Below are 27153 nucleotides of genomic sequence, written 5' to 3'. Positions count from 1 at the left end.
CCCTGGAGCCTCAGGGTTAGACAGTTTCTGAACACAACACTGCCAGACAGATGGAATGGACGGCATGGGCAGAATGATCACAATCTCATGTCCTGGCCACCCAGATCACCAGATCTCACACCATGTGATTTCTTTTTGTGGGGATTTGTGAAAGGATTGGTCTATGTGCCCCCTATTCCAAGAGACGTGGATGAGCTGAAGGCACGAATAACAGAAGCTGTTGCACCCATTGACAATGCAATGAAATTGGCAAGAATTTGACTATCGGCATGATGTGTGTCGTGTGACCAATGGTGCTCACATCGAACATCTTTGAACATTACATGTAAAAATCGAGATTATAAACTTTCTGAATTTATCAGATGCGTTTTTATATCCTTAATAGTTTTCGAGATATTAAATGTCAAAATGTGCTTTTGGAACACCCTTTTATAGTCCCTGTCAAAATCTCGGACGTCCAAATATGGTCAAATTATTATTGTTATTTTTTTAAATCCCAAATCGATTCTAATGGTCCGTCCCTACTTCGTCTGTAATTTTTATGCAATTCTAGCCAATTTAAAGCGGTGAAAATAGCAAATACTCAAATAAAGCACGATTTAACGGCCGGAATGTGTGCAACACAATGACGTGTCCTTCGTTTCCTGATTTTTCATACAATGAGTGAAAATAGTAAGGTTCGCTGGTGCCAAGCCATACAGAGCCGCAACAAGGATGAAAGGAGCTGCATGCGACTCCGGACTCCGATGGCCAACCACGGTCTAAAATGTCCAAGTACTTAAATGGATTCGCTTTTTTTTGTGCTTTTCTACAGAATACAAAGCACATTAATTGAAGGATTAATGCGATTTTCAAAATGTAAATGAAAGAAAAAACAACAACAAACAAGAAACTGTCCATATTTTTAATAGAATAAAAAGAAAACACCAAGCTTCCAAAATGTGTGGTAGATAAACTGCAAATATATTTTCCGTTTAAATATTGCATTCCTTATGTTCGGAAGAGTGGCCCTGCTGAAGAGAAATAGATCTACCTTTCTGATTTCATGTGAGAATGATGTTTCATTCTCCCACTGGCTCATCCCTGATACAGTGCTTGACCAGATTCTCCACCTCAATCACTTCCACCACCAGGTCACGGATCTCTTGAATAGAGCCCATCGGCCTATCCTCATGGTGGGATGTTGGTTCCTCTTTTGCTAATCCATCAGATTCAGCCCTATCTTCTTTCACAATTGCAGCAGCTAAGTGTCCACTTGCACCAAAAACGCTGTTAGCATTTACAGTTTTTGCCTCATGTGTTTGACTCTTCAGGTTTTTGTCATGAGTGCGATAATCTGAGATTGTATGTGATTTACCTAGATTAGCTCCCCTTTCTGGCAAATTAGGGCCTGCCACTTGTTCTGCATCCTCAGTATAGAGGTTCAGGCCAAGGCAGGTGTTTCTAGGTGTGAGGACAGTTTTTTCACCATCATAGGGTGCTGCTTTCATAATTTCTGAGTTGTCATACACTGCCTCTTTGCTGCTGACTTCAATTAGGCAACCAGTAACGGGTTTCTCACTGTGTTTTGTATCTGAATTTCTATTTTTGAAAAATGTTTTAGTATCTGCATTGGTTAAGTCTTCTTGTGATCCCGTGTTACGCAACTTCAGCTCAAGAGACAGGTCAGCTCTTGGCATTTGAGTGGCTATATCAGTATCTTGTGTCATGGCCTCTAGTGTCTCTGTCACATTCATGACCTCTGGAATATGTGGAGTTAAAGCTGCTGCTTCAAGTGTGTCCGCTCCTGTCTTAAAGACCTCATCTCTGTTTTCCATCGCCTGCAGCTTTTCAACAACAACACTTAAAGTAATGTTATTTTGTTCATCTACTTTACATGGTAGCCCAGTCACCATGTCCTCCTCGTGTTCTATTTGTTGGGAATCCTCTTCCACCTTGGGGACCGAAAATAAACTATTGACCTGAGTGCTCTTAGTGAAGGAAACTAGTTCTTTGTCAGGACTTTCCGGAGTACAGACAGAAGGGGGAGATAAGCTTGAATGGCTGCAGTGGCTCATCAGGTCTCTGACATCAGTAAACAAGTTGTATTTCCTCAAAGAAGCTGCCTCTTTCACCACTGCAATAAGATTTAGATGTAGAATTTAGTTTTAACTCATCATTCTTTTGAGTTGTTCAAACTGTTGTACCTTTGGTAACTTGCTTGTCCAGAGTTTGCAGGAGGATACTCTCATAAACATTCTCCACATCGACAAAGTTTGAATAGTCAGCGTAGACAGACCCTTCGAGACCCTGAAGTTCCTAGATGGACAAAAGTCATGTTGATTGAATATACATACAGCCAGGTCTATAAATTGGGACACAATTCTCAGAATTTTGGCTCTAATCACCACCACAATAGATTTGAAATGAAGCATAAAAGATGTGCTTTGAACTGGAGACATTCATATTTAATTTGAGGGTATTTGCATCCAAATGAGGTAAACAGTGTCAGAGTTAAAACAGGTTGTATCCTGTATTTGCCTCAAGCTTTCTAAGGCGACCAAAAGTAAATGGACAAATTAACAATGAAAAAATCACACCTTTACTTTTTAATACTGTCTTGCAAATACTTTGCAGTCAATTACAACCTGATGTCTGGAATGCATAAACATAATCAGAAGCTTGATTTCATCCCTGATACACTGGCTGGCCTTTACTCCAACTGTCTTCAGTTCCTGCTTTTTCTTGGGGCATATTTCCTTCAGTTTCAAGACTTGAACTTTATTTTTATTTTTTTTGATAAACAGTTTTGCTAATACTGTGGTAAGAGGGTAAGACTAAAAATAGGCCCTTAACTTTGAGTCATAAAGCAAAGGTTCCCTTTTGTATGGGAGTACCTTAGGGTTATACAAATAAATTTATCCTTAGACACAATTGAGATCACACTTTGTATTGGAAATAGTCTTTTTTTTTTTGTTTAAAAAATGGCCGCCAATTTGTCAACAATACTCGAGAGCATTTTTTTCAAACTGTGTGCCACAGCACACTGGTGGTGAGATATTGTCAGGTGTGCCGTGGGAAACTATCTAATTTGTGTGCCTGTGCGGTCTAGCGCCTGGCAGCGTAATCATGTACCGTATTTTCCGAGATATAATCCGCACCGTTATATAAGCCGCACCCACTCTATTTTTAGAATATTTTGGAAAAAACCTTAAATAAGCTGCACATGTATATAAGACGCACCTATCTACGTTGAAAACTTTTATATTTACTGCATTTACAGAACGATTATGAACTGTAAATATACATGTATGTACCTGAGCAGATTATTTTCTAACAGTGCCTTTTAACACTGCAGCAACGTTGCTGATTAAAACAGAAGAGAACCAAGAGAAAATAAACAGTACTTATCTTTATTTCACTGCCGACTGCCGCACCAGTTTGTCAGCTAATGTCCACCAGACTCCACCATCTATTGTTCTACTACATTCTACATATGCACCTTTCTTATTTTATGTTAATAAAGTCAGCCAATCTAACACACGACATGCTAAATCAACAATAGCATTTCACATCGAAACAACAGAACAGATGTAACATCAGCCAATCGCATTCATGTGCCCTTCAGGGACCTCTAGGAAAACATGGAATCAAAGCATTACAGCACTTAATGCAATAACCTAGTCTATGGCGCTCTCTCCTGTTGAACTCCTCCACCTGCAGTCACATCTAGTTAATGGGAAATGTATTGTATTGAATTGTACTGTCATTCCGGTTAGAGCGCCCCGAGTGGTGGAAGAAAAATCCACAGAATAGCCGCACCGGACTATAAACCGCATGGCTCAAAATCTAGGACAAAAGTCGCGGCTTATAGTCTGGAAAATACGGTAGTTGTACATTGTAGTACTTTTCCATACCAGTAGGTAGCAGCAGCAGCAGGTAGCTAATGGTATTTGTTTAGAGACAAGTGAATTAGTGACGCATGTTTATCCAAACAGGCCCATGTTTCACACTGAGTAAGTATCAATATGAAACATTCTAAAATAATTTTTTCTTCGTGTTTATTTAATTCCTATTCAAGACGATATAATATAACATCATTCTTCAATGTTAAATAAATGCTTATATAAATAATATAACACTTATATTGTTAAAATAAGCTTTTTTCTTTCACTATTTCAGCTGCTGGTGTGCCGTGGAAATAAATGTGTCTTGACTCAAAAAAAGTTTGAAAAACACTGCTCTAGAGCCCCTGTCTTTTTTTCTGTTATCTCTATAATGACAATGTTCACATTGTTTTGGAAGTCAACGCCTTCCACCTGATGCTACGTGTCCGTGTATACTCCTCCACACCTCGCCCTCCAAAGCTTTGTTGCGACCAGTGGATTATTTTAAAAACATATATTAAAGATAAAATCAATATAATGCGTTCTATTAATTCATTTCTTCAGTAGTTCAGAGGATTTGATGGACGCTATTGTCATGTTCATGAATGAATATCATGATGATTTCCAAACATGTCCACGGAGCTCAGAATATGGCTGCCTGAACCTTGATCAAATTCACCAAAATCGTATTACACGACCTGCATCAATAGTAAGATGTAGTTGCATCAAATGTAAAGTTTAGTCAACTTTCAGCCACCAAATTTACAGGTGGTGCGCCAGACACATTTCAAAGGAAAACCCTTGTTATGCCAGAACACCCAGAATGGTGCAGAGAGATGAACCATATTCCCAAACAAGCACATCTGAGGCTTGCATTGGCATGAAAATCAGGATACACTAGTTTTCACACTCAAGCGTAGCTACGCTGTCTACAAATATAGAGCCCAAGATGTAAAAGCAACTTTAATTCTTATTTAGTTTAGCTATAATGGAATGCCGTAACTCAAGTTCATGCTTCCTATGTCAATCCCCCCTAGAGTTTGAAAAAACATTAGATGCTTCATCATTATTCAAACTGAAAAACAGTCTTGAAAACCAGCAATCATTTTACAAAGAAACTGCAGATAACATCAAGGAGCTAAAGCCTTTGATGGTAGGTGAAGATGACAGACCTACCTGGCAGACCCAAACGTATTGCATGGGTCTGCTGGGAATGTCTAGTATAGTCCCTAGTCAGTTGGGACTGTCACACTGGGGTGACGGGAAGTTGCGTAGAGGACCAAAGAGCAGCAGCATGACATAGTAGGAGTATTCAGGTGAGTTTATTGTGCTGTGACAGGGAAAGCTGTATGGCATAACGTGCCAAAAGCATGACTGGACTTGACCGGAGTAGCATGATTGGACTTGACCGATGTAGCGTGGCTAGACTTGACCGGGGTAGCGTGGCTGGGCTTGACCGGGGTAGTGAAGATCGGCGTGAGCGGGGAAGCAGGGCTCGGCGTAAGCGGGAAAGTTAAGCTTGACGTGAACAAGAAAAAATACAATCGTACCAATGAGACTTCACTCCACTAAGGCAATGACCGGACATGGACTGAACTAAAACTAGGAACTTAAATACAAGCATACTGATGAGACAATGAGAAAGACGTGGACAAGACACATGAGGTAAGAGGGAGCGGATTGGCTAACACTAAGGACTGGAATGCACACAAGTGGACACAATAATCATTGATGAGACAGACACAGAAACACTGGGAAAACAAACCAAAAAAATCCAAACCAACACAGACCAAACATGACAGTACCCCACCCTCAAGGGACTCCCAGACGTCCCAAAAACAAACAAAAAAAAAATCCCAAAAGACAGGATGGGCGGAAGGGGGCAAGGAGGTGAGTACTGAGCCCGCCAATCAGAGGCTGACAGTAGTCATCTCGGAGGCCAGACTGGCATCGAAGGCGGCCGCAACCCTCGCGCCGCTGGAACAGGACCAGGAGATGGCTGCAGGGCGTGTGCCGCCAGACCGGGATCAGAGGGCCACCAGGATGGGAACAGAAGGGGCAAGGAGGTGAGTACAGAGCCCGCCAATCAGAGGCTGACAATGGTCATCTCGGAGGCCAGACTGGCAGCGAAGGCGGTGGTCGAGTCTTTGGTCATGGATTCAGCTGCTGAGGGGTCGTCAGGGGAGCGGCAGTAGCGGTCGAGGAGTCTTTGGAGGGCCGATTTATCCATCGAGGAACCATCGGAGGACAGCAGCCGATCAGAATCCGGCGCGGAAGAGGACTGCAGCCGACGAGAATCTGTCTCGGACTGGGACTGCCGCCGACAAGAATTCGGCTCGGACGGGGACTGCAGCCGACGAGAATCCTGCTCGGACTGAGACTGCAGCCAACGAGAATCCGGCTCGGGCGGGGACTGCAGCCGATGAGAATCTGGTTCAGGCAGGGACTGCTGCAGATGAGAATCCGGTTGGAACGAGGACTGCAGCCAACGAGAATCTGGTTTGGACAGGGACTGCAGCCGACGAGTGTCCGATTCGGACAAAGACTGCATCCGAGGAGAATCCGACTCGTACGGGGACTGCAACCAATGAGAATCCGGCTTGGACGGGGACTGCAGCCGAGGAGAATCCGGCTCGGAAGGAGACAGCAGGCGAGAAGAATCCGGCTCGGAAGGATACTGCAGCCGAGGAGAATCCGGCTCGGAAGGAGACTGCAGCCGAGAAGAATCCGGCTCGGAATGAGACTGCAGCAGAGGAGAATTTGGCTCGGAAGGAGACTGCAGCCGATGGTTGGGACGAGGACTGCAGCCAACGAGAATCTGGTTTGGACAGGGACTGCAGCCGACGAGTGTCCGATTCGGACAAGGACTGCATCCGAGGAGAATCCGACTCGTACGGGGACTGCAACCAATGAGAATCCGGCTTGGACGGGGACTGCAGCCGAGGAGAATCCGGCTCGGAAGGAGACAGCAGACGAGAAGAATCCGGCTCGGAAGGATACTGCAGCCGAGGAGAATCCGGCTCGGAAGGAGACTGCAGCCGAGAAGAATCCGGCTCGGAATGAGACTGCAGCAGAGGAGAATTTGGCTCGGAAAGAGACTGCAGCCGATGGTTGGGACGAGGACTGCAGCCAACGAGAATCTGGTTTGGACAGGGACTGCAGCCGACGAGTGTCCGATTCGGACAAGTACTGCATCCGAGGAGAATCCGACTCGTACGGGGACTGCAGCCAATGAGAATCCGGCTCGGACGGGGACTGCACCCGAGGAGAATCCAGCTCGGAAGGAGACAGCAGGCGAGAAGAATCCGGCTCGGAAGGATACTGCAGCCGAGGAGAATCCGGCTCGGAAGGAGACTGCAGCCGAGAAGAATCCGGCTCGGAATGAGACTGCAGCCGAGGAGAATCCGGCTCGGAAGGAGACTGCAGCCGAGAAGAATCCGGCTCGGAATGAGACTGCAGCAGAGGAGAATCTGGCTCGGAAGGAGACTGCAGCCGATGAGACTCCGGCGTAGAGGGGGCCTGCAGCCGACGAGAATCCGGCATGGGCATGTGGGGCAGCAACTGGGAACATGGGCCTACTGGGTCCGTTTGTGGTTGGGTCATTCTGTCACGCTCGGGTGACAGAAAGTGGTGTAGAGGACCGAAGTGCAGCAGCATGACAGTAGGAGGATTCAGGTGAGTTTATTGTACTGTGACAGGGAAAGCTGTATGGCAAAACTTGATTGGAGTAGCATGACTGGACTTGACCGGGGTAGCGTGGCTAGACTTGACCGGAGTAGTGAAGATCGGGGAGCAGGGCTCAGCGTGACGAGTAAGTTAAGCTTGACGTAACCGGAGAAGTTGAGTTTGACGTGAATGAGACAAAAAATAATCGTACCAACGAGACTTCACTCCACTAAGGCACAGACAGACCAGAACAGCATAGACATGCTGAGGGATGAATGAAAATGAGGAACTTAAAGGGGAAGTCAACCCAAACATGTGTTTCAAGAAAATGTTCTATACAAGCCCACTAGTTGAATCAAGGCATTCTGATAAATATTAGGTTTGTGGAGTAAGAGTTAATCCACCCGTTTTTAGCCATCTCTGGGGCCAGCCATTTTATCAATTCTGTCGACTAAAGATGACATCACAACTGCTTAGGACTCAGGTAACAACCACGGCTAACATGTATTCAGAAGCTGAGCCGTGATTGGTCGTTACCTTAGCCCTGAGCAGTTGTAATGTCATTTTCAGTCGGCAGTCGACAGAAGTGACAAAATGTCTGCCCCTTGAGGTGGCTAAAAAGGGGTGGATTTTGCTGCTTAACTCATATTCCACATACGCAATATTAATCAGAATGTGGACCTGCTGGGAACATATTTTTGAAAAAAATGTGTTTGGGTTGATTTCCTCTTTAAATACAAGCATACTGACGAGATGAGAAACACCTTCACAAGACACACAAGGATTGAGGGAACTGATTGGCTAACGCTAGGGACTGGAATGCACACAGGTGAACACAATAATCAATGACGAGACAGACACAGAAACACTGAGAAAAAACTCTTCCGGTCAGGGATGAGATCTTTCTCCAAGTGGAGGGGCTCAAGATTCTTGGAGTCTTGTTTGCGACTGAGGGAAGGCTGGAATGGTGGATCGACAGGCAGATCTGCGCAGTGTTTGCAGTCATGCGGACTGTGTTGGTCTGTCATGGTGACGTAAAAGCTAAGCTGTAAAATGAAGTAAAATGAAATTACCAGTGGATCTACGTTCCTACTTTTACCTATGGTCACGAGCTGTGGGTCATGACTGAAAGAACAAAATCACAGATACAAAGGCCTAAATGAGTCTCCTCTGCATGGTGTCTGGGCTCTCGCTTCGAAATAGGGTGAGAAGCTTGGGAGGGGCTCAGCATACAGCTGTTGCTCTTCCACATTGAGAAGAGCCAGATCAGATGGCTTAGCCATCTGGTTAAGATGCCTCCTGGAGAGGTTTTCTAGGTTTTCACATTCTACTCGGAGGAGGCCACGGGGACAACCCAGGACACGCTGGAGAGACTATATGTGTCCCGGAAGACTTCAAGTTTATGCCCGCATTCTCTCACCATGCTTTGCCTTGTTCATGTAAGTAGTATTTTGGTTTCTAGTGATAGTCTCGGTTTGTGTGATACGGGCTTTGGGATTTCTTGTCCCTTTGGTGACAAGCAATTTTCGTTTATATTTGTATTTGCCTTTTGCAAGCATTTTTGGTTTGTGTCGTTCATCCTGGTTTATTGTGACCAGTGTCCTAGTTGTACTGTGTCGGTTTTGTACATTTTTGTATAAATAAACTTTTTGTCAATTTTCATCAATCTGCGTTTACAGCAGTGTTTTTCAAACTGTGTGCCGCAAGATATTGTGCTGTGGCAAATTATCTAATTTGTGTGCCTGTGCGGTCTAGCGCTTGGCAGCGTAATCATGTCTTTACTAGATTGTAGTACTCCTCCATACCAGCAGGTAGCAGCAGCAGCAGCAGGTAGCTAATTGTCTTTGTTTAGAGAAAGGCCCATGTTTCACACTATCAATATAAAACATTATAAAATACTTTTTTTGTGTGTTAAATTCCTATTCAAGACGTTATAATATAACGTCATTCTTCAATGTTAAAAAATGCTTATATAAACAATATAACACTTGTATTATTAAAATGAGCTTTTTTTTTTCACAATTTCAGCTAGTGGTGTGCCGCGGGATTTTTTCAATGAAATAAATGTGCCTTGACTCAAAAAAGTTTGAAAAACACTGGTTTACAGAATCCAATTCTATCCAGAGAACCCAGGATACTTGTGATATATGGGACTTATACATACATACAGTGCCTATACCTATACACCCTGGCATATTTTACCATTTTTTTTGTAAACATTCATTCATTCATTCATTCATTCATTATCCATACCGCTTATCCTCACAAGGGTCGCGGGCGTGCTGGAGCCTATCCCAGCTGTCTTTGGGCAGTAGGCGGGGGACACCCTGAATTGGTTGCCAGCCAATCGCAGGGCACACAGAGACAAACATCCGCACTCACAATCACACCTAGGGGCAATTTAGAGAGTCCAATCAACTTACCATGCATGTTTTTGGAATGTGGGAGGAAACCGGAGTACCCGGAGGAAACCCACGCAGGCACGGGGAGAACATGCAAACTCCACACAGGGTGGCCGGAGCCGGGATCGAACCCACGACCTCTGAACTGTGAGGCGGACGTGCTAACCAGTCGACCACCGTGCCGCCCTTTTTTTTTTTTGTAAACATACACCTCATAATATTAATAATAATAATAATAAGAAGAAGGAAGTTACTAAGTCAGAAAAAATGACCATGAAAAGACCACAGGAAAGAGATTGTAGCAGAAGAATGTCTTCCGGGTCAAGGCAAAGCAAGCTCGAGGGAAACAAAAAATCATTGTGTTTTGTTTCCTGACTTGACTTAAGTTTGGTGAACACATAGTAGAAGATCAGATAAAGGCTAATTTTCCGTTTTTCAATTTTCAATTCTTAAAGGAGAAATGGGGAATGGCTCCGATCGTTCATTGGAGACAGCAACAGTGCCTCTTCACAGACAAAGGAGGGTGTGTGTGTGTGAATATCTTGAAACAGCATGACGTTTGTGTCAAAAATAAATGTGTGTCCGCTGAGCCACAAAAGCACATTCAACAATTCACAAGCAGAACTGAATATTTACAAATGATTAGTCATGATAAAACCATGCATTTATTTGTGGACCTGAAAAACTTGGATGTGAAAATTGCAGATATATTTGTGTGAATAATTTTCAAACAAATCTCTCTCCATAGACCAGCGGTTGTCAACCCGCAGCTCCGGAGCCACATGCGGCTCTTTCATCCTTATGTTGTGGCTCTGAGTGGCTTGGGAATATAAATACAGTAATAAGTGTCCGATTGAAGTGTATGTTTTTTGTCTCAAAACATGTATCATGTCTTCTTATTAAGTCAAAGTTTTTAACTTCTTCATACATTGTGTAATTTCGCTGTTCAGCATTTGCCTCTTCAGAGACGTTTGACAGCACTTGGCTGGAAATTCCAGCGACATTATAACTGCACAATATATTGTGTTTGTACGTTTTTTAATTGTAGTTGTAAATTGCATGATTATTTTGAAATCAAAATTTTAAAATAACATTTTATATATAGTATTATTTTTCGGCGCTCAAAATATCCGTCACACTCTCCGACAGTCCACCAAAACACTGTACATTTATCGAGGATCTGCCAGAGTGGCGAGAAAAGCTGCATTTCATGGTGGACATGACAGCGAACAGGGGAGACTTCTGCCGGGCCATTCTGTAATAAAGCCCAGACTGTCGGAAGGCTGCAGTGATAGTTGACTTTAACCCCTAAAATTTCACGTCTGATCAAAAGCCAGAGAAAAGAAATGTGTCTTCAACCGGGTTTTAAAAATGGACAGAGAGGGGGCTTGCCTAACAACCAATGGGAGGTCATTCCAGAGGGAAGGACCATCAAAAGGCTCAATCCCCTCTGAGGCTCCTCTTGGTCCTCGGCACCTCAAGCAGCGCCTGGTCCGCAGTCCTGAGGCTGCGGGAAGGTGCGTAGGAGTGGAGGAGCTCAAAGAGGTATGCCGGGGCCAGGCCATTTAATGACTTATAGACACATAAGAGAATCTTAAATTGAACCCTAAAATGCACTGGGGGCCAGTGAAGGGAGGCCAGAATTGGTGTTATGTGCTCCATCCTCCGAGCTCCAGTTAGTAGGCTGGCAGCAGAATTTTGGACCAACTGGAGACGTTTGAGGGAGGACTGGCTGACTCCGAAATAAAGTGCACTGCAGTAATCTAGCCGAGATGTAACAAAGGCATGGATGACTGTTTCTAAGTGCTGATGGGAAAGGAGGGGCTTTACCTTAGCCAGCTGTCTAAGGTGAAAGAAGCTCGACTTTACAACAGCGTTGATTTGCTGGTCCAATTTAAGATCACTGTCCATTTTAAAACCCAAGTAAGAGACTGTTGGCTTTAGATATGAAGGGTGGGATGGAGATGAGCCGCTGGGACCGAACACCATAACTTCTGTTTTCTTTTCGTTGAAATTTAGGAAATTTAGTGACATCCAATCTTTGATGTCTTCTAGGCAGGACAAAAGTGGTCTTAAGGAGGAAGCCTCTTCTTTGCTTAGCGGGATATAGACTTGACAGTCGTCCGCACAGCAGTGTAAGGAAATGCTGTGTTTTCTAAGGATGGAACCCAGGGGCAGCAAATACAATGAGAACAGCAATGGCCCCAAAATAGAACCCTGTGGAACACCATACGATAGAGGGGCAGAGCGGGACTCAGAGGAACCTAGGCTAACAGAAAACGTCCTGCCTCCCAAATAGGATCCAAACCACTCTAGAGCGCATCCACTAATGCCCACTTGATAATGGCCAAAACTGATTTACCAATTGTCGGGACAACCTTCTTAAAGAAGTGTGGAGGAATGGAGTCATAAGGTGAGCCCGATGGTTTCATATGGCGAACCACTTCCTCCAAAAATGTCAAAGAAACAGACTCAAACTTATCGAACACTGCTGAACAAGGAACTTGGACAGAGGGGTCAAATGTGGAGTTCGAAATAAGAGCCCTAGCTGTAGCAATCTTGTCAATGAAAAACTGCAAGAATTTCAGGGGACGAGTCCGTGCAAGTCGGTTTACGGGGCTTGAGTACAGAGTCGATTGCTTTGAATAGTGCACATGAATTTTGGTGTCAGGCTTAAACTACAGGCCCATATAATCTAATAGTGAACTCTGACCTTTTTTGGGTATGTAGTTTTGATTTACAGCTGTTCTGGATGAACATTTTGAGACAATTTCAAGTGAAGAACTCATGAGCCGTCATCATCCCCTACGCAGAAGTGCAGTGTCTCCTGCGACTCAAGCATCGTCCGTCCTGGTAAATTTCATTTTACAATAACTTGTAGGGCACTTAAATTATTGTCTGTTACTCATTTTGCTTTTGTATGTCAAAGTGTCAGCAGAAAAGGAGACCAATCAACTCTTCCTGGATGAGCTGTGCTGCTGTTTTTGAGGCATGAAGGTAAAATACCTGTTATTTTCACAGAAATACTTTGTGGTTTTATTTAGTTTGTGACCTCTTGCAGCAATTATCAGTAGCACTTCTTAGTTACTTAGAGCAATAACAGGCTGATGCCAAAGGTAAGGCTCTGCCTTCTCAACATAGCTTCCACTTTTATAAACTCAAAGTACTAATGAAAAAAATAAAATATTGTACATTAAATTAAAAACTGCACCTGAATAAACATATTTTTAAAAAAACAACTGTTGAACATAAAATGCAAATTTCTGCATAAATCAGTGACTTATATCCACTCATACTAAACTATGACATTTTTCTGCACGTTTCTGATTTGCAGCTGTTGCACTTGTTGACAAAGTTTCCAATGCAGTGACAAGTGTGAGCTATCCATCAGGCTAGCAAGAAGCAACCCTCATTCAGCGTTTGCCCCTCAGTAAGGTGTTTCATTTACAGTAATTTGTAGGACAATTCTGTTATTAAATTTCCGTTTCTAGGCTAGTAAATACAGCCCAGCTTCTGGCTTTATTTTGTCTTTTAATGTGCACAAATAAAAAGTCGCAATGTATATATATTTTTTCTCCCAAAAACGTCGCGCTGCTGTAAGTAAAAACTCCATAAGAGCTGTCAATGAAGCAATGTATTTATTTCATTAATTTAACTTTTACTTATCCAGGTATAGTATTTGCATTACTGACCAGGCTACAGACAGCAGATTAAAACGTGGCAAAATAAAAGCAAATACATATACTCATATATGCTACGAATAGGTTCAGCTATTTTGTGTTTTAGAAAGATAAAAAAAGATATAAATCACTGCCTCAAAGATTGTTTGCAGCTTGATGACATTGTAATTGAGAATCGTTTTCAACTGCCTTGTCGAGATAAAGGGTAAATAAAAAGATACGTTTACATAAGCATTGAGCAACAATACTTTCACGATGGGTGGCACGGTGGTCGACTGGTTAGCACGTCCGCCTCACAGTTCAGAGGTCGTGGGTTCAATCACGGCTCCAGCCTCCCTGTGTGGAGTTTGCATGTTCTCCCTGTGCCTGCGTGGGTTTTCTCCGGGTACTCCGGTTTCCTCCCACATTCCAAAAACATGCATGGTAAGTTGATTGGACACTCTAAATTGCCCCTAGGTGTGAGTGTGAGTGTGGATGTTTGTTTGGCTCTGAGTGCCCTGCGATTGGCTGGCAACCAATTCAGGGTGTCCCCCGCCTAATGTCCGAAGACAGCTGAGATAGGCTCCAGCACGCCCGCGACCCTTGTGAGGATAAGTGGTATGGATAATGGATGGATGGATGGACTTTCACTCTGATGTTGACACATTTGAATATTGATTGTATATTTTAAAGTTATGCGGACCCTGTATCGGTCTGTCGTGGTGAAGAAGGAGCTCAGCCGAAAGGCGAAGCTCTCAATTTACCGGTCGATCTACGTTCCTACTCTCACCTATGGTCGTGAGCTGTGGGTCATGATCGAAAGAACAAGATCTCGGATACAAGCGGCCGAAATGGGTTTCCTTCGCAGGGTGTCCGGGCTCTCCCTTAGAGATAGGGTGAGAAGTTCGGCCATCCGGGAGGGACTCAGAGTCGAGCCGCTGCTCCTCTGCGTTGAGAGGAGCCAGTTGAGGTGGCTCGGGCATCTGATTAGGATGCCTCCTGGACGCCTCCCTGGTGAGGTGTTCCGGGCATGTCCCACCGGTAGGAGACCCAGAGGACGATCCAGAACACGCTGGAGAGACTATGTCTCCCGGCTTGCCTGGGAACGCCATGGGATCTTTCCGGAAGAGCTGGAAGATGTTGCTGGGGAGAGGGAAGTCTGGGCTTCCCTGCTGAAGCTGCTGCCTCCGCGACCTGACTTCGGATAAGCGGGAGATAATGGATGGATGGATGGATTTTAAAGTTAACCAATATTAAACTTAGATTAAAAATATGCTATCTTAGTGTAGTATTAGGTCACATGTGTTAGGTAGGAACCTTTAATAGGGACCTGTTGTACATGGGGCACATAAACAGGTCCGCAATAATACTCCAGCGTGTGTGTCGTTCCTCCTGACGCCTCCTGAAAACATAGTTCGGCCCGATTCCTGAACTAACAAGACATGGTGTCAGGAGAAAGGTTTCCTGTTAAAGGCTGACATTAACCGGAGGTGTGTCCGGGGGGTGCACTGTGCACGGGCGAGACAGTGAAATCAGGCTGCGGAGTGGTGCGCCCGCGTAGCGGCGGCTTGTCTCAATTTCAAGTATCTACACCTGAAAGATTTACTTTCAGAGCAGAAGACTGGACGAGATGGATAAAGCGTTTTGAGAGGTTTCGCATTGCGTCCGGATTGGATACTCAAGTGGACGACAATCAGGTGAATACGCTTATCTACACTATGGGGGAGGAATCGGAGGACATACTCATTTCCCTCCACCTGACCCCAGTGGAAGTGAGTGACTACGACACAGTCGAAACAAAGTTGGACACACTCTTCGTGGCACGCAGAAATGTCATCTTCGAGAGGGCAAAGTTTAATATGTGGCAACAAGAAGAGGATGATGGCTTTCACACGGCACTACATTGTCTCGCGGAGTATTGTGGATATGGAGCTCTTCAGATTCAAATTTATTGTCATTACAACAAGTGCAACGCAAAGTAAAGTGCAGGCCCTTTCAATGCAAAGGCTAAAAACATATACCGTATTTTCCGGCTTATAAATCGCTCTGGAGTACAAGTCGCACCAGCCATTAAATGCATAATAAAGTGGAAAAAAACATATATAAGTCGCACTGGAGTATAAGTCGCATTTTGGGAGGAAATTGTGCGCTTAGTACACATCATTTCCACCGAGCTACGATGCTACATGTAGCACACAAGAAAGTTACAGTAAGATAACTTTAAACTCACCAAAACAATTGTAGATCCCTTAAATAAGTCTTTTATTCATCCCCGACCATGTAGAATGTTTCCAAGACTCCAAAAGTATTTATGTATTCGGTTGTAATTATGTCTTCCTCTCTTCTCTGCTGAGTGTGCTCCTCCTTACGTGTGTGGCTGCACAATGCAATACCCCAGCCAGAGGCAGGCAACTGCCTGTTTGTGGTTCGTTCTTATTCAACCATCGTCTGTAAGTAACTTAGACAATTGTGTGTACCGGTAATGACCATGCAACATTTATATAGGAGCTGAATTGTGGATGATTGTACTGTGCTGTTGACTGAACATACTAATCGCTATAGCTAATGCTAATCGCGGTTGCTAATCGTTAGCATGTCTGCCTGTTTCTGGTTTATTCTTGTTCAACCATCGTCTGAAACTAACTTAGACAATTGTGTTTAATGACATTTATATACGAGCTGAATTGTGGATGATTGTAGGTTGTTGACTCAACATACTAATCGCTATCGCTAATGCTAATCACAATCGCTAATCGTTAGCATAGGCTCATCTTGTTCATTCATTCATTCATTCATTCACTATCCCTACCGCTTATCCTCACAAGGGTCGCGGGCGTGCTGGAGCCTATCCCAGCTGTCTTCGGGCAGTAGGCGGAGGACACCCTGAATTGGTTGCCAGCCAATCGCAGGGCACACAGAGACAAACATCCGCACTCACAATCACACCTAGGGGCAATTTAGACAGTCCAATCAACTTACCATGCATGTTTTTGGAATGTGGGAGCAATGCGGAGTACCCAGAGGAAACCCACGCAGGCATGGGGAAAACATGCAAACTCCACACAGGGAGGCCGGAGCCAGGATCGAACCCATGACCTCTGAACTGTGAGGCGGACGTGCTAACCAGTCGATCACCATGCCGCCTCATCTTGTTCATGTCGATGAAAATACATGTGTATGTAATGCATAGATTGATAGTATTTTCTGTTTCTTGTGCAGTTTCACAATATAAACAGGCAACTTCGCTGCACACCTGGAGTCAGTGGAGTTTGTTTGTGAATGTTTAGCTGTTTGGATAAGCTGGCTTCCTCGACTAGCAAGGCCTGTTAGTTTAACAAAACATTAGACTTTAACCGTTTAAATTATTCATGCATTTTAATAGCTTTTAGGATTATCTTACGTTTCTTTATGTTGGTTACAATAACATGTGAAATGATATAGAAGTAATTGTCATGGCTTGTTAGTGCTGACTTGTATTTATGATGTTTTGTCTCCTTTGTCTTTGGGGGCAAAACGTCATAAGTCAGCACTAACAATCCATGACAGTAATGTGTTAATAATTTCACACATAAGTCGCCCCAGAGTATAAATCGCACCCCCGGCCAAACTATGAAAAAAAGTGTGATTTATCCTCTGGGGTTCCTTCCTGTTTGCCGCTGTGCAGCTGGCAAACCATGTGCACAGACAGTAGGTGAGGATGCTCTCCATCGTGGAGCGGTAAAAAGACACAAGCAGTCTCTGGCTGATGTTGTTCTTCCTCAGGTTGTTGAAGTCTAACTTTAGAGTTGACATCCCCAGCACTCAGCTTGACCGCGTCGGCCTAAACAAACGCAGCGGCAACATGGAGGGACGGTAAAAAGAGCAAACAGACACAATGGAAACGATGCGGTGTTGCGAGGGGACATAGCCTACAACTATGCCCAGCAAGAGAAGCATTACGCAAGAGTGTGCAGAACGAAAAAAAAATGAAGTGAGCGCTGTCACAGAGACGGATGATTATGCAGACGAAGTTGCATTCATGGGCTCCTCCGATACAATGACCAGTCCATGGACATAAGTATGGACAAATATAGTGCAGTGTTTAAGATAGACACTGGTGCGGATGTTACGGCTGTTCCGGAAACACTTTACAGCCGTGGCAAATTTGGACGGCTGGTGAGACCTCTTAAAGTTCTGAAGGGACCGGGGCACACGTCAAATGGTCATAGGCATGTTCAGAGCCACGCTCAGTAAGAACAATAATTGTGTCAATGAGGACATTTATGTTGTGAAAGGGCTGAGCACACCACTGGGTAGGATGGCTGCAATGAAGCTGCAGCTGGTCGCTAGAGTGGAGAACATCAGCCTGGACTCCAAGGAGTCTGTGAAAAGGGAGTTTCCAAAGCTTTTCAGTGGATTAGGTAAAATAGAGGGTGAGTACAAAATTGTACGGAAGCCTCGGTCAGGCACATCCATTCTCTCTCTCAACGCCCAGACGTAGCTCCCTCCCACTCCTGCCAAGAGTTAAGGAGGAGCTGAAGCGTATAGAGGCACAAGGAGTCATCTCTAAAGTGGAGGTGCCAACAGAGTAGTGTGCCCCTCTGGTGGTGGTGCCCAAGCGGACTTAAAGGAGGGTGAGAATATGCACAGACCTCACTGAACTAAATAAATCTGTCATGAGAGAAAAACACCCACTTCCCTCAGCCGAACACACTTTAGGTCAGTTGGCAGCCGCCAAGGTGTTTTCAAAGTTGGATGCCAACGCTGGATTTTGGCAGATTCCGCTGTCCAAGGAGTCTTCTTTGTTGACTACGTTCATCACTCCATTTGGGCGCTATTGCTACAACCGTCTGTGCTTTGGAATCTCGTCTGCACCAGAACACTTCCAGAAGCTCATGTCATGCATTATGGAGGGTCTGGATGTTTTTTTGTGTCAAATGGACGATGTGCTTATCTGGGGAGCCACTCAGTGTGAGCATGACGAGAGGCTGAGGAGGACTCTGTTAGGTCTGCAGGAGGTGGGCGTCACACTTAATGAAACGTGTGAGTTCTCAAAGAGCCTGAGAGAAAGAGAGAGTCTTAAAGATCCTGGGACAGGTTATTGACTCATCAGGGGTTGGTGCAGACCCTGACAAAGTGAGCGCTGTAAAAGTTATGAAGGAGCCGGGCAACGTCAGTGAGGTGAGACGTTTCCTAGGGATGACAAACCACCTTGGTAAATTTGTGCCTCACCTGGCAGAGAAGACATGTCCTCTCAGAGACCTGCTTAGGGAATCTAACATGTGGGTCTGGGGACCACAACAGCAGGAGGCATTTGATAGCATAAAAGCGTACTGGAGGATGGCCCCAGGGCTGGCATTATATGACCCAAATGCTGAAACACTTGTCTCTGCTGATGCATCCTCGTTCGGGTTGGGCAGTGTCCTATTCCAGGAGCAAGCAGCCGCTGGTTGGAAACCAGTGGCGTATGCTTCGCGAGCCCTCAGCAGCACCGAACAGCGGTACGCCTAGATTGAGAAAGAGGTGCTTGCCTCAACATGGGCCTGTGAGAGGTTTGCAGAATTCCTCATAGGAAAACAGTTTCATATTGAAACGGACCACAAGCCACTAGTTCCCTTGCTGGGAGCCAAGAGCCTAGATGTGCTCCCGCCACGCATTCAGCGTCTTCGAATGAGACTGATGAGAATTTCCTATACCATCTCTCATGTGGCTGGCAAGAACATTGCAACCGCAGATGTGCTGTCCCGGACCCCTGTCAGCACCATGTCGGACGGGTTGCAAGAGGAGGAGGTCAACTTGTATGTTGCTTCTGTCATTGTGAGCCTTCCTGCTACGGAGACAAGGCTAATGGAGATACAAGAACATCAAGACAATGATGCCATTCTTCTACAACTGAAGAAGTTATACCTGGAGGAGTGGCCTGAAAGGTTTTCGATTGACAGAACATTCCAGCCCTATCTGCCGTTTTCCGGTGAGCTCACGGTACAGAATGGACTGCTGCCTAATGGTTGCAGGATTGTGATTCGAGCGTCACTTAAAGCAGACATGCTGTCCAAGCTTGATGAGGGCCACCTGGGAATTGCTAAATGCAGGGAAAGAGCAAAACAGTCGGTGTGGTGGCCGGGTCTCAGCAAAGATCTGGCTAGGACAATCGGGGACTGTGATGTATGTGCCAGGGAGCGGACGACTCTCAGGGAAACAATGATGTCTACTGAGTTCTCATTGAGGCCCTGGGCTATGGTTGGGGCTGATTTATTCCAGACAAATAACAAATATTATCTGGTCATTGTGGACTATTTCTCGAGGTTTTTCGAAGTGGCCATGCTGACGTCTACTACATCGGAGGCTGTGATTGAACACTTCAAATCTATCTTTGCTCGTCATGGAATTCCTGAAGAAGTGCGCTCCGACAACAGGCCACAGTTTGCTTCTGTGGTCTTCAACATGTTTGCATCGGAATGGGGGTTCAAATATGTGATGTCCAGCCCACGTTTTCCACGGGGCAACGGGGAGGCTGAGAGTGCGGTGAGGACCATTAAGGGGCTTCTAAAAAAATCTGACGACCCGTACCTTGCGCTCAAGGCCTACCGTGCTGCGCCCCGGGCACATGGCTACAGTCCCACAGAACTCCTCATGGGGAGGAGAATAAGAAAAACTGTTGCTGTGATTTCATCTCAGCTTAGTGCCAGATCTGCTGACATGGAATGGTTGAAGACTATGGAACAGAGGTACAGACAGATGCAGTGTCAAAATTATGATCGCAGACACCGACCACATGACATGCCACATCTCCAATCAGGTGTGGGTCAGAGACACGCAAGAACGTGGAAGTGATGTGTCTACTGCGAGCACGCAGAGGTCCTACGTTGTTGAGATGCCCCAGGGTATGCTGCGACGGAACCGATACCATCTCTCGCAGACCACCGAGACATGAAAGGACTTGCCGGAGGCCCAGGTAAACGCTGATCCTTAGGGGGTGAGTACACCTGCCACACCTGACGGTCTTCGTGTAAGCAGTCAACAGAATCCAGTATGTGAGAAGTGTTACCCCACAAGAGTGAGGACGGCTCCTGCATACTTGAAAGACTTTGTTTGCTCATAGCGATAGGAGCTGAGTGATCATGGGGCAGAATAATACTCACACTCAGTTGGAGCGTTTGGGCAGTCTACCCCATCCCTCATAGAAGATATAGTTATGAGTAATTGACTCTTTTTGTTGTGTTACTATATACACGCCGAAAGGTGTTCCTCAGCTAATTGATAGAGTACTGTTTTGAGTTTGGTTATTGGCACTGTATGATACCTATCCCTATGCGTGTGCATGCATTTTCCCGAGAAAGATTCCGCATCACATAACAATAAAACACATAAGTAAGTTTGTTGCAATATACTGTGTTATAGTACTAACAAAAAATAATAAAAATGTGTTCCTCCGAAGTTAAAGATTTTTTCCCTGTTGCATTGATTGTACAGACCAATTTACTACTATTAAATTACCCGTATTAGTGAAGAAAAACAAAACGTTTGGGATAAAGGTTGAATGAAAACAAAATTAAAAACTAATACAAATGTTTATTTTACTTTTCTTTAGCACAGTGCTTTTTCCTAATGTACTCCTCTGATTTCACTACCTTCTACATTTAAAAAAAATGCTTGGTGCCAAAGAAGAGTGAACATTTGTTTACAAGCATTTGTTTTTGTATTTATAGATAGGATTCATTGGATTTATAGATATGATTTCATAGGATTAGTGCAACTCTGCATAGTGTATAGTTTTGGTTTCATTTTAAAATTCACTAAACAATTGCAGCCAAAACTTTTAAGGCCACAATATTGCCTTTATGGTGTTTTCTGGCTTAATTCCCCCACGGAACTAAAGGTTGAGGGATGCGTTGGGGGACGAGTTCTTATGAGAGTTGCAACTTCCAGGGAGTTAGCTTCTTCCTGTTTTTCCTTAAGTGATGTTCAAGTCAAGTCTTCTGTGATACACCTCCTGCGTCTCCTTTCTTTCGGCACCACAGCTTCAATTTAAGCTGCACCATAATTTATGAACATCTCAGAACTGCTGGTACAAGCTGCAAAGTTTAATCAAAGTTGAATGTTGTATCATCTCATTAATATGTACATACATAAAGAATCAAGCTGTAAACTAATTATGATTATATAAGAGTAGCTGCTTGCTGCTTATATATATTATATAATATATCCATCCATCCATTATCAATACCGCTTATCCTCACAAGGGTCCCGGGGCGTGTTGGAGCCTATCCCAGCTGTCTTCGGGCAGTAGGCGGGGGACACCCTGAACTGGTTGCCAGCCAATCGCAGGGCACACAGAGACAAACAAACACACACACTCACAATCACACCTCAGGGCAATTTAGTGTGTCCAATCAACCTACCATGCATGTTTTTGGAATGTAGGAGGAAACCGGAGTACCCGGAGAAAACCCACGCAGGCACGGGGAGAACATGCAAACTCCACACAGGGAGGCCAGGGCCGGGATCGAACCCATGACCTCTGAACTGTGAGGCGGACGTGCTAACCAGTCGTCCATCGTGCCGCCCCTATTTAATATATATAATATATGATTATATAATTATATTATTATAAATATACACACAAACATATGATCTGATTAGTCGGCTAATTGCGACTACAGTTGGTGATTAGTCGACTACCAAAATAAGCGTTTGTGGCAGCCCTACTTAGAAGATAACACATGGCCACGTAGACACTTCCTGTTAGGCCTTTCACAATAAAACATGATGTACTTAAAACAAAACCGGTTACACCACAATTACTGTGTGGACCGTGAACGTCGGAGAAAGTGGGTAAAAATGAGTGAAGAGAGTGGGACTTGACGGTTCGGAATGGAAGCTAACCAAGACTGCAGTGCTTTGTGGTGAGCATTTCTCAAGGGTAAGATTCGTTCTTGAGTGTGATGAAAATCACACTTTTGCCTCTGCAGGCAGATTGTTATAGTAGTCAAACATCATTTCATCACATTTTGAAATCAAAATAATCCTTACAAATCAAATGACAATGACCCAAAGTTGACTTTGTCATTGTCATTGGGTCATTGTAATTTTTTACTCCACACAAGACCCGAAAAGAGTACAGGACGCTGTGTGTGAGACGTAGTACTCCCCGATGTTGACTGGCTGCCGTGAGGCAAAGAGGGAAAAAAGGTTTTCGGTGCTTCGCTGCGCGTCCAAACAGCTGGCCAATGCGTGGGACAAGTGCACACACATAGCAGCACCAAAACTGCTGGAGGGGAAACCTGTGAGCCAATCAGCAAACCGAAGGGCTGACCAATGGAAGCACTCCCTGGATCGGGCGTCTCCACTCATCCGTTCAGAGACTGACCTCTCTCAGGTCCGCTACACTGACGTATAAACAATGACCACCGTTAAATAAAGGAGTTACATTACAACTCTTGGCTCTCTCACTTCGTCTCCTTACACACATACGTATGCTGGCAAAAGGTTCGTCAAACTATTAACAGACGTGGGTTAATACCTTCAGAGTAGTAAATTAGCCAGCTAATGAGCTTGAAATAAACATCTGCCGTTAGCATCTTTTCCGCGGCGTCATGCCACGGACGCTTTTTTTTTTTTTGTAGTGGGTGGGGGTGGACGTAAGGACGGAACCGCCTTAAAATGACGAGGACGAACGGGGCCGGAGGACGATAATTTTTAAGAATAAGGACGGAGGGACGAAGAAGGGTACAAAGGTCGCGGACAGAGGGCGGAGGACGGATTGGCAAAAAAGGGTCAAGTGCCAAGCTGTGCTCATGTGTATAACACATAAAAATCTCTGAAGGTATCATTGGTGTCAAGTGGCTATACTGGTAAACAGCCGGACTGTGTCGTTGTACTGTGAATCATTTTCATCCTGTATTTTAGGCAACATTCATTACAAAACCAGACCTGCGTCAGTGTTGTTTGTGTGTGGAGCTCACAGGTTTGCAGACGGGGGCCAGGTTCTTTTTGATGAAGGGCAATGTGATGGCCACTAAGCTTTCCTGGAAGATCCTCTCCCTTACTGTGATACTGTCATAGTCATATTGCTGCAAGTAGAATGGAAGCAACAAGTATAATATTAATACAGATTGTAGACAGCTGATATTACCATCTAAAACTAGTGTCAAACTCAAGGCCTCTGGGGCCAGATCTGACCCTCCACATCACTATATGTGGCCGGCAAAAGCTAATCAAACGTCGACTCAAACACGATTCTTGCTAAAATCTGAACCAACATTTCGAATTGTCATATGTAATAAATGAGGTTGAGATACTGCGAGCATTTTCTTGTTACCAAACACCTTCTTAAAGTAACTTGAACAATAGTTGAACTATTATCGTTGACTTGTGATTTGATTTGTGTTTGTCCAATTTGTTGTTCAGTAGTATTTATTTAATAATTTGAGGAGACAAACATTCCTTTGTTTTCACAGTCGTAGCGGCCAACAACAATTACAACGTGGCCTGAAGCAAAACTTCATTTGACACCCGTGCTATGGTATATGCTCCCATCCAAAAGTATTGGAACACTGAGGCCATTTCTTTATTCCAACATGGAATATAAGAAACATTTAGTCTTGAAAGAAGAATATCCTTCAGTCTCCTTTTAAAGGGTTTAAGTTTGGAGAATTACTTGGCCCATCTAAAATCTTGATCTTCTCGCACTCAAAGAAGTCTTTTGGTGTTTTGGGTCAGCATCTTTCTGCTTGATAATCATCTTTTTTTTAAATTGTTTATATTGGAGCCAAATTTCATTTGCTGCTACCACCCTACATTATGTGATATATAGTACATACACTCAATAAAAATAGAAACGTGACACTTTTGTTTTTGCTCCCAATTTTTATGAGATGAACTGAAAGGTTTAAAACATTTTCCACATACACAATATCACCAGGTCTCTCAAATATTGTTCACAAAGCAGTCTAAATCTGTGCTAGTGAGCACTTCTCCTTTGCCGTGATAATCCATCCCACCTCACAGGTGTGTCATATCAAGATGCTGATTAGACACCATGATTAGTGCACAGGTGTGCCTTAGACTGCCCACAATAAAAGGCCACTCTGAAAGGTGCAGTTTTGTTTTATTTGGAGGGTTGGGGTCTGGAGACTCAGAAAACCACACGCTGTCTGCCATCTGCCCTGAACAGTGTAAACCGGGATTCATCTGTGAAGAGAACCCCTCTCTCACGTGCCAGACAGCATCAAATGTGAGCATTTGCCCACTCAAGTTGGTTACGATGACAAACTGAAGTCAGGTCGAGAGAGACCACGATGAGGATGACAAGCATGCAGATGAGCTTCCCTGAGACGGTTTCTGACAGTTTGTGTTCTTTGATTATGCAAGCTGATTGTTTCAGCAGCTGTTGAGTGGCTGTTCTCAGACGATTTTGGAGGTGAACAGGCTGGATGTGGAAGTCCTGGGCTGGTGTGGCACATGTGGTCTCGGTTGTGAGGCTGGTTGGATGCACTGCCAAATTCTCTGAAACGCCTTTGGAGATGGCTTATGGTAGAGAAATGAACATTCAATATATGAGCAATAGCTCGGGTTGACATGCTGTCAGCATGACAATCGCACGCTCCCTCAAATTTTGCGACATCTGTGGCATTTTGCTGTATGATAAAACTGCACCTTTCAGAGGGGCCTTTTATTGTGGGCAATCTAAGACACACCTGTGCACTAATCATGGTGTCTAATCGGCATCTTGATATGGCACACCTGTGAGGTGGGATGGATTAGCTCCGCAAAGGAGAAGTGCTCCCTATCACAGATTTAGACTGGTTTATGGATAATAGTTGAGATAAATGGTGACATTGTATATTATAAAAAAAGTTTTAGACCTTTGAGTTCATGGCAAAAAAGAGAGAGGGAATAATGAGCTGGTCCCAGAAGAAGTCATGCAAATCAAAACCATGACATTAACTCCACTGAGTTGCACATATGAGCTTGTATGTTTGGGGTCATTATCACTTCTGTACTTTTGTTTCTGAAATATTTTGAAGTATTTTGTGATATATTCACGTTCATTGTGTTGGGGTCTCACAGCTCTTAAAACATCATCAACTGCTATGTTTTCTTAGACTACATGTTGTTCAACATCTGTTAGTACACTAGTGGTTCTTTTCTTCTTCTAAAAAAGTCAATCCAAATGACTGACAGGCTATGGTCAATGCTTGTGCAAAGGCTGTGATTAATTTCCTAGACTTGCAATTATTTTTTCATTCAATGATTGGATATCACGTTGGTCACACCTAACTGTAAATGCAGTGTTCATTGCAACTGTGTATACATTCGGTATGACTGTGACAATACTTTTGGAGGGGGGTAAATAACACAGCATTTGTGTATGAACAAACACTTTAAAAGGTAGAATTTATTTGCACATGTGAACTGTGAGCTACAATTACCACATTTGGCAAATTAAAAAGAAAGCATTTGACTCAATGATATAGTTTTGCTAAGGTTAGTGATTCCTACTGAGTGATAAATCTCACCAATAAGAATCGGCGCAATCTTCATTGACCAAGCACATTAAGACAAACAAGAAATTTGATGCCAATAGTTACTTTCACAGTAATCCCTCATTTATTGCGGTTAATGGGGACCAGAACCTGGCACGATAGGTGTGAAGCCGCGAAGTAGCGTCAGAACGATTTTATTATTATTATTATTATTATGATTATTATTACTTGATATGATATTTATTGTACAGTTTTATTTTGGGGGGGATTTGCGCCTCTATTACGCTGTTGCGAACCCCCGACATGGTTCCCACACTTCTAAATACTTGTTACACAATCAATCTAACTTTAAAAATGCAAAATGAAGAATAAATACCAAGCTGCAGGCTGTGAAGAATTGAGCTTTAATCGTGGCAGCGGACGATTACGATGGAACCTTCGCTAAAAACTAGGGATGTGCGCGACTAGTCGTTTAACCGTCAACGATTTATTAAACGTTTTGTATTTTACTAGTCGGTTAAACGCGCCATTAAGTATCACGCATCTTGTTCCATACGCCTCTGCCTCGGCCTCTGTAAACATGCTGGGCACCAAGAGAGAGAATTGCTCCCTCCCTACCTAAAAAATCAAATTTTTATGTGTAAGCGTTCATATTACATTAAAAATGCGACCTCTGTCTTGTCTGCTGTATGAACACACGCGTCGTCAATGTGGCCCGCCTGCGCAGAAGAAGAGACGACGTCACACCCGACATTGTGTTTGCGGAAATAAATGTGGTCCAGCGTGTCAGGGCATTCAAGCGATTAGGTATCAGGTAGAAATAAATACAGTATTTTGGGGGAAATTATGAGGCGAGGTTTTATTATCTCATTTCATGGAGACATCACTAACAATGACGTCACGTCATAACCGTGTGTAAAAAATCTATCTATCTGAGCCGTGGCTGAATCACTACGATTGCCATAAATGTCCACTTTATGCTTCACGTTTCAAGTGGGATTAAACTAAAGTAAAATATAAAATCAATAGAGTTACTCAAAACAATTTTGCAGATTCGATCCCCCTGCTTCCAGCACTTTACCTCTGCCTGCGC

At 44.0% G+C, this 27153-nt stretch overlaps 1 protein-coding gene across 5 annotated transcripts in view; it reads right to left on the bottom strand.

Annotated features, from left to right (window-relative positions):
* Positions 1-890: 890 nt before the first annotated feature.
* Positions 891-27153, bottom strand: part of niban1a (niban apoptosis regulator 1a) — an 83423-nt gene continuing 57160 nt past the window's right edge. For 4 of the 5 annotated variants that reach the window (XM_086048136.1, XM_086048134.1, XM_086048137.1 and 1 more), the window contains 3 exons: positions 23538-23645; positions 2187-2298; positions 891-2116 (listed from right to left, as the gene is read on the bottom strand). In XM_086048136.1, coding sequence (XP_085904262.1) covers positions 1062-2116; positions 2187-2298; positions 23538-23645 — 1275 coding nt within the window. In that variant the 3' untranslated portion in view covers positions 891-1061. The remainder of the gene's footprint in view (positions 2117-2186; positions 2299-23537; positions 23646-27153) is intronic. The other variant, XM_086048138.1, reaches the window with a different exon arrangement.

This window comes from Filicampus tigris, chromosome 12 (assembly GCF_054856515.1).
Source record: "Filicampus tigris isolate MCC_2025a chromosome 12, RoL_Ftig_1.0, whole genome shotgun sequence".
NCBI lineage: Eukaryota > Metazoa > Chordata > Actinopteri > Syngnathiformes > Syngnathidae > Filicampus > Filicampus tigris.
This window is presented reverse-complemented; position numbering and strand designations above follow the sequence as displayed.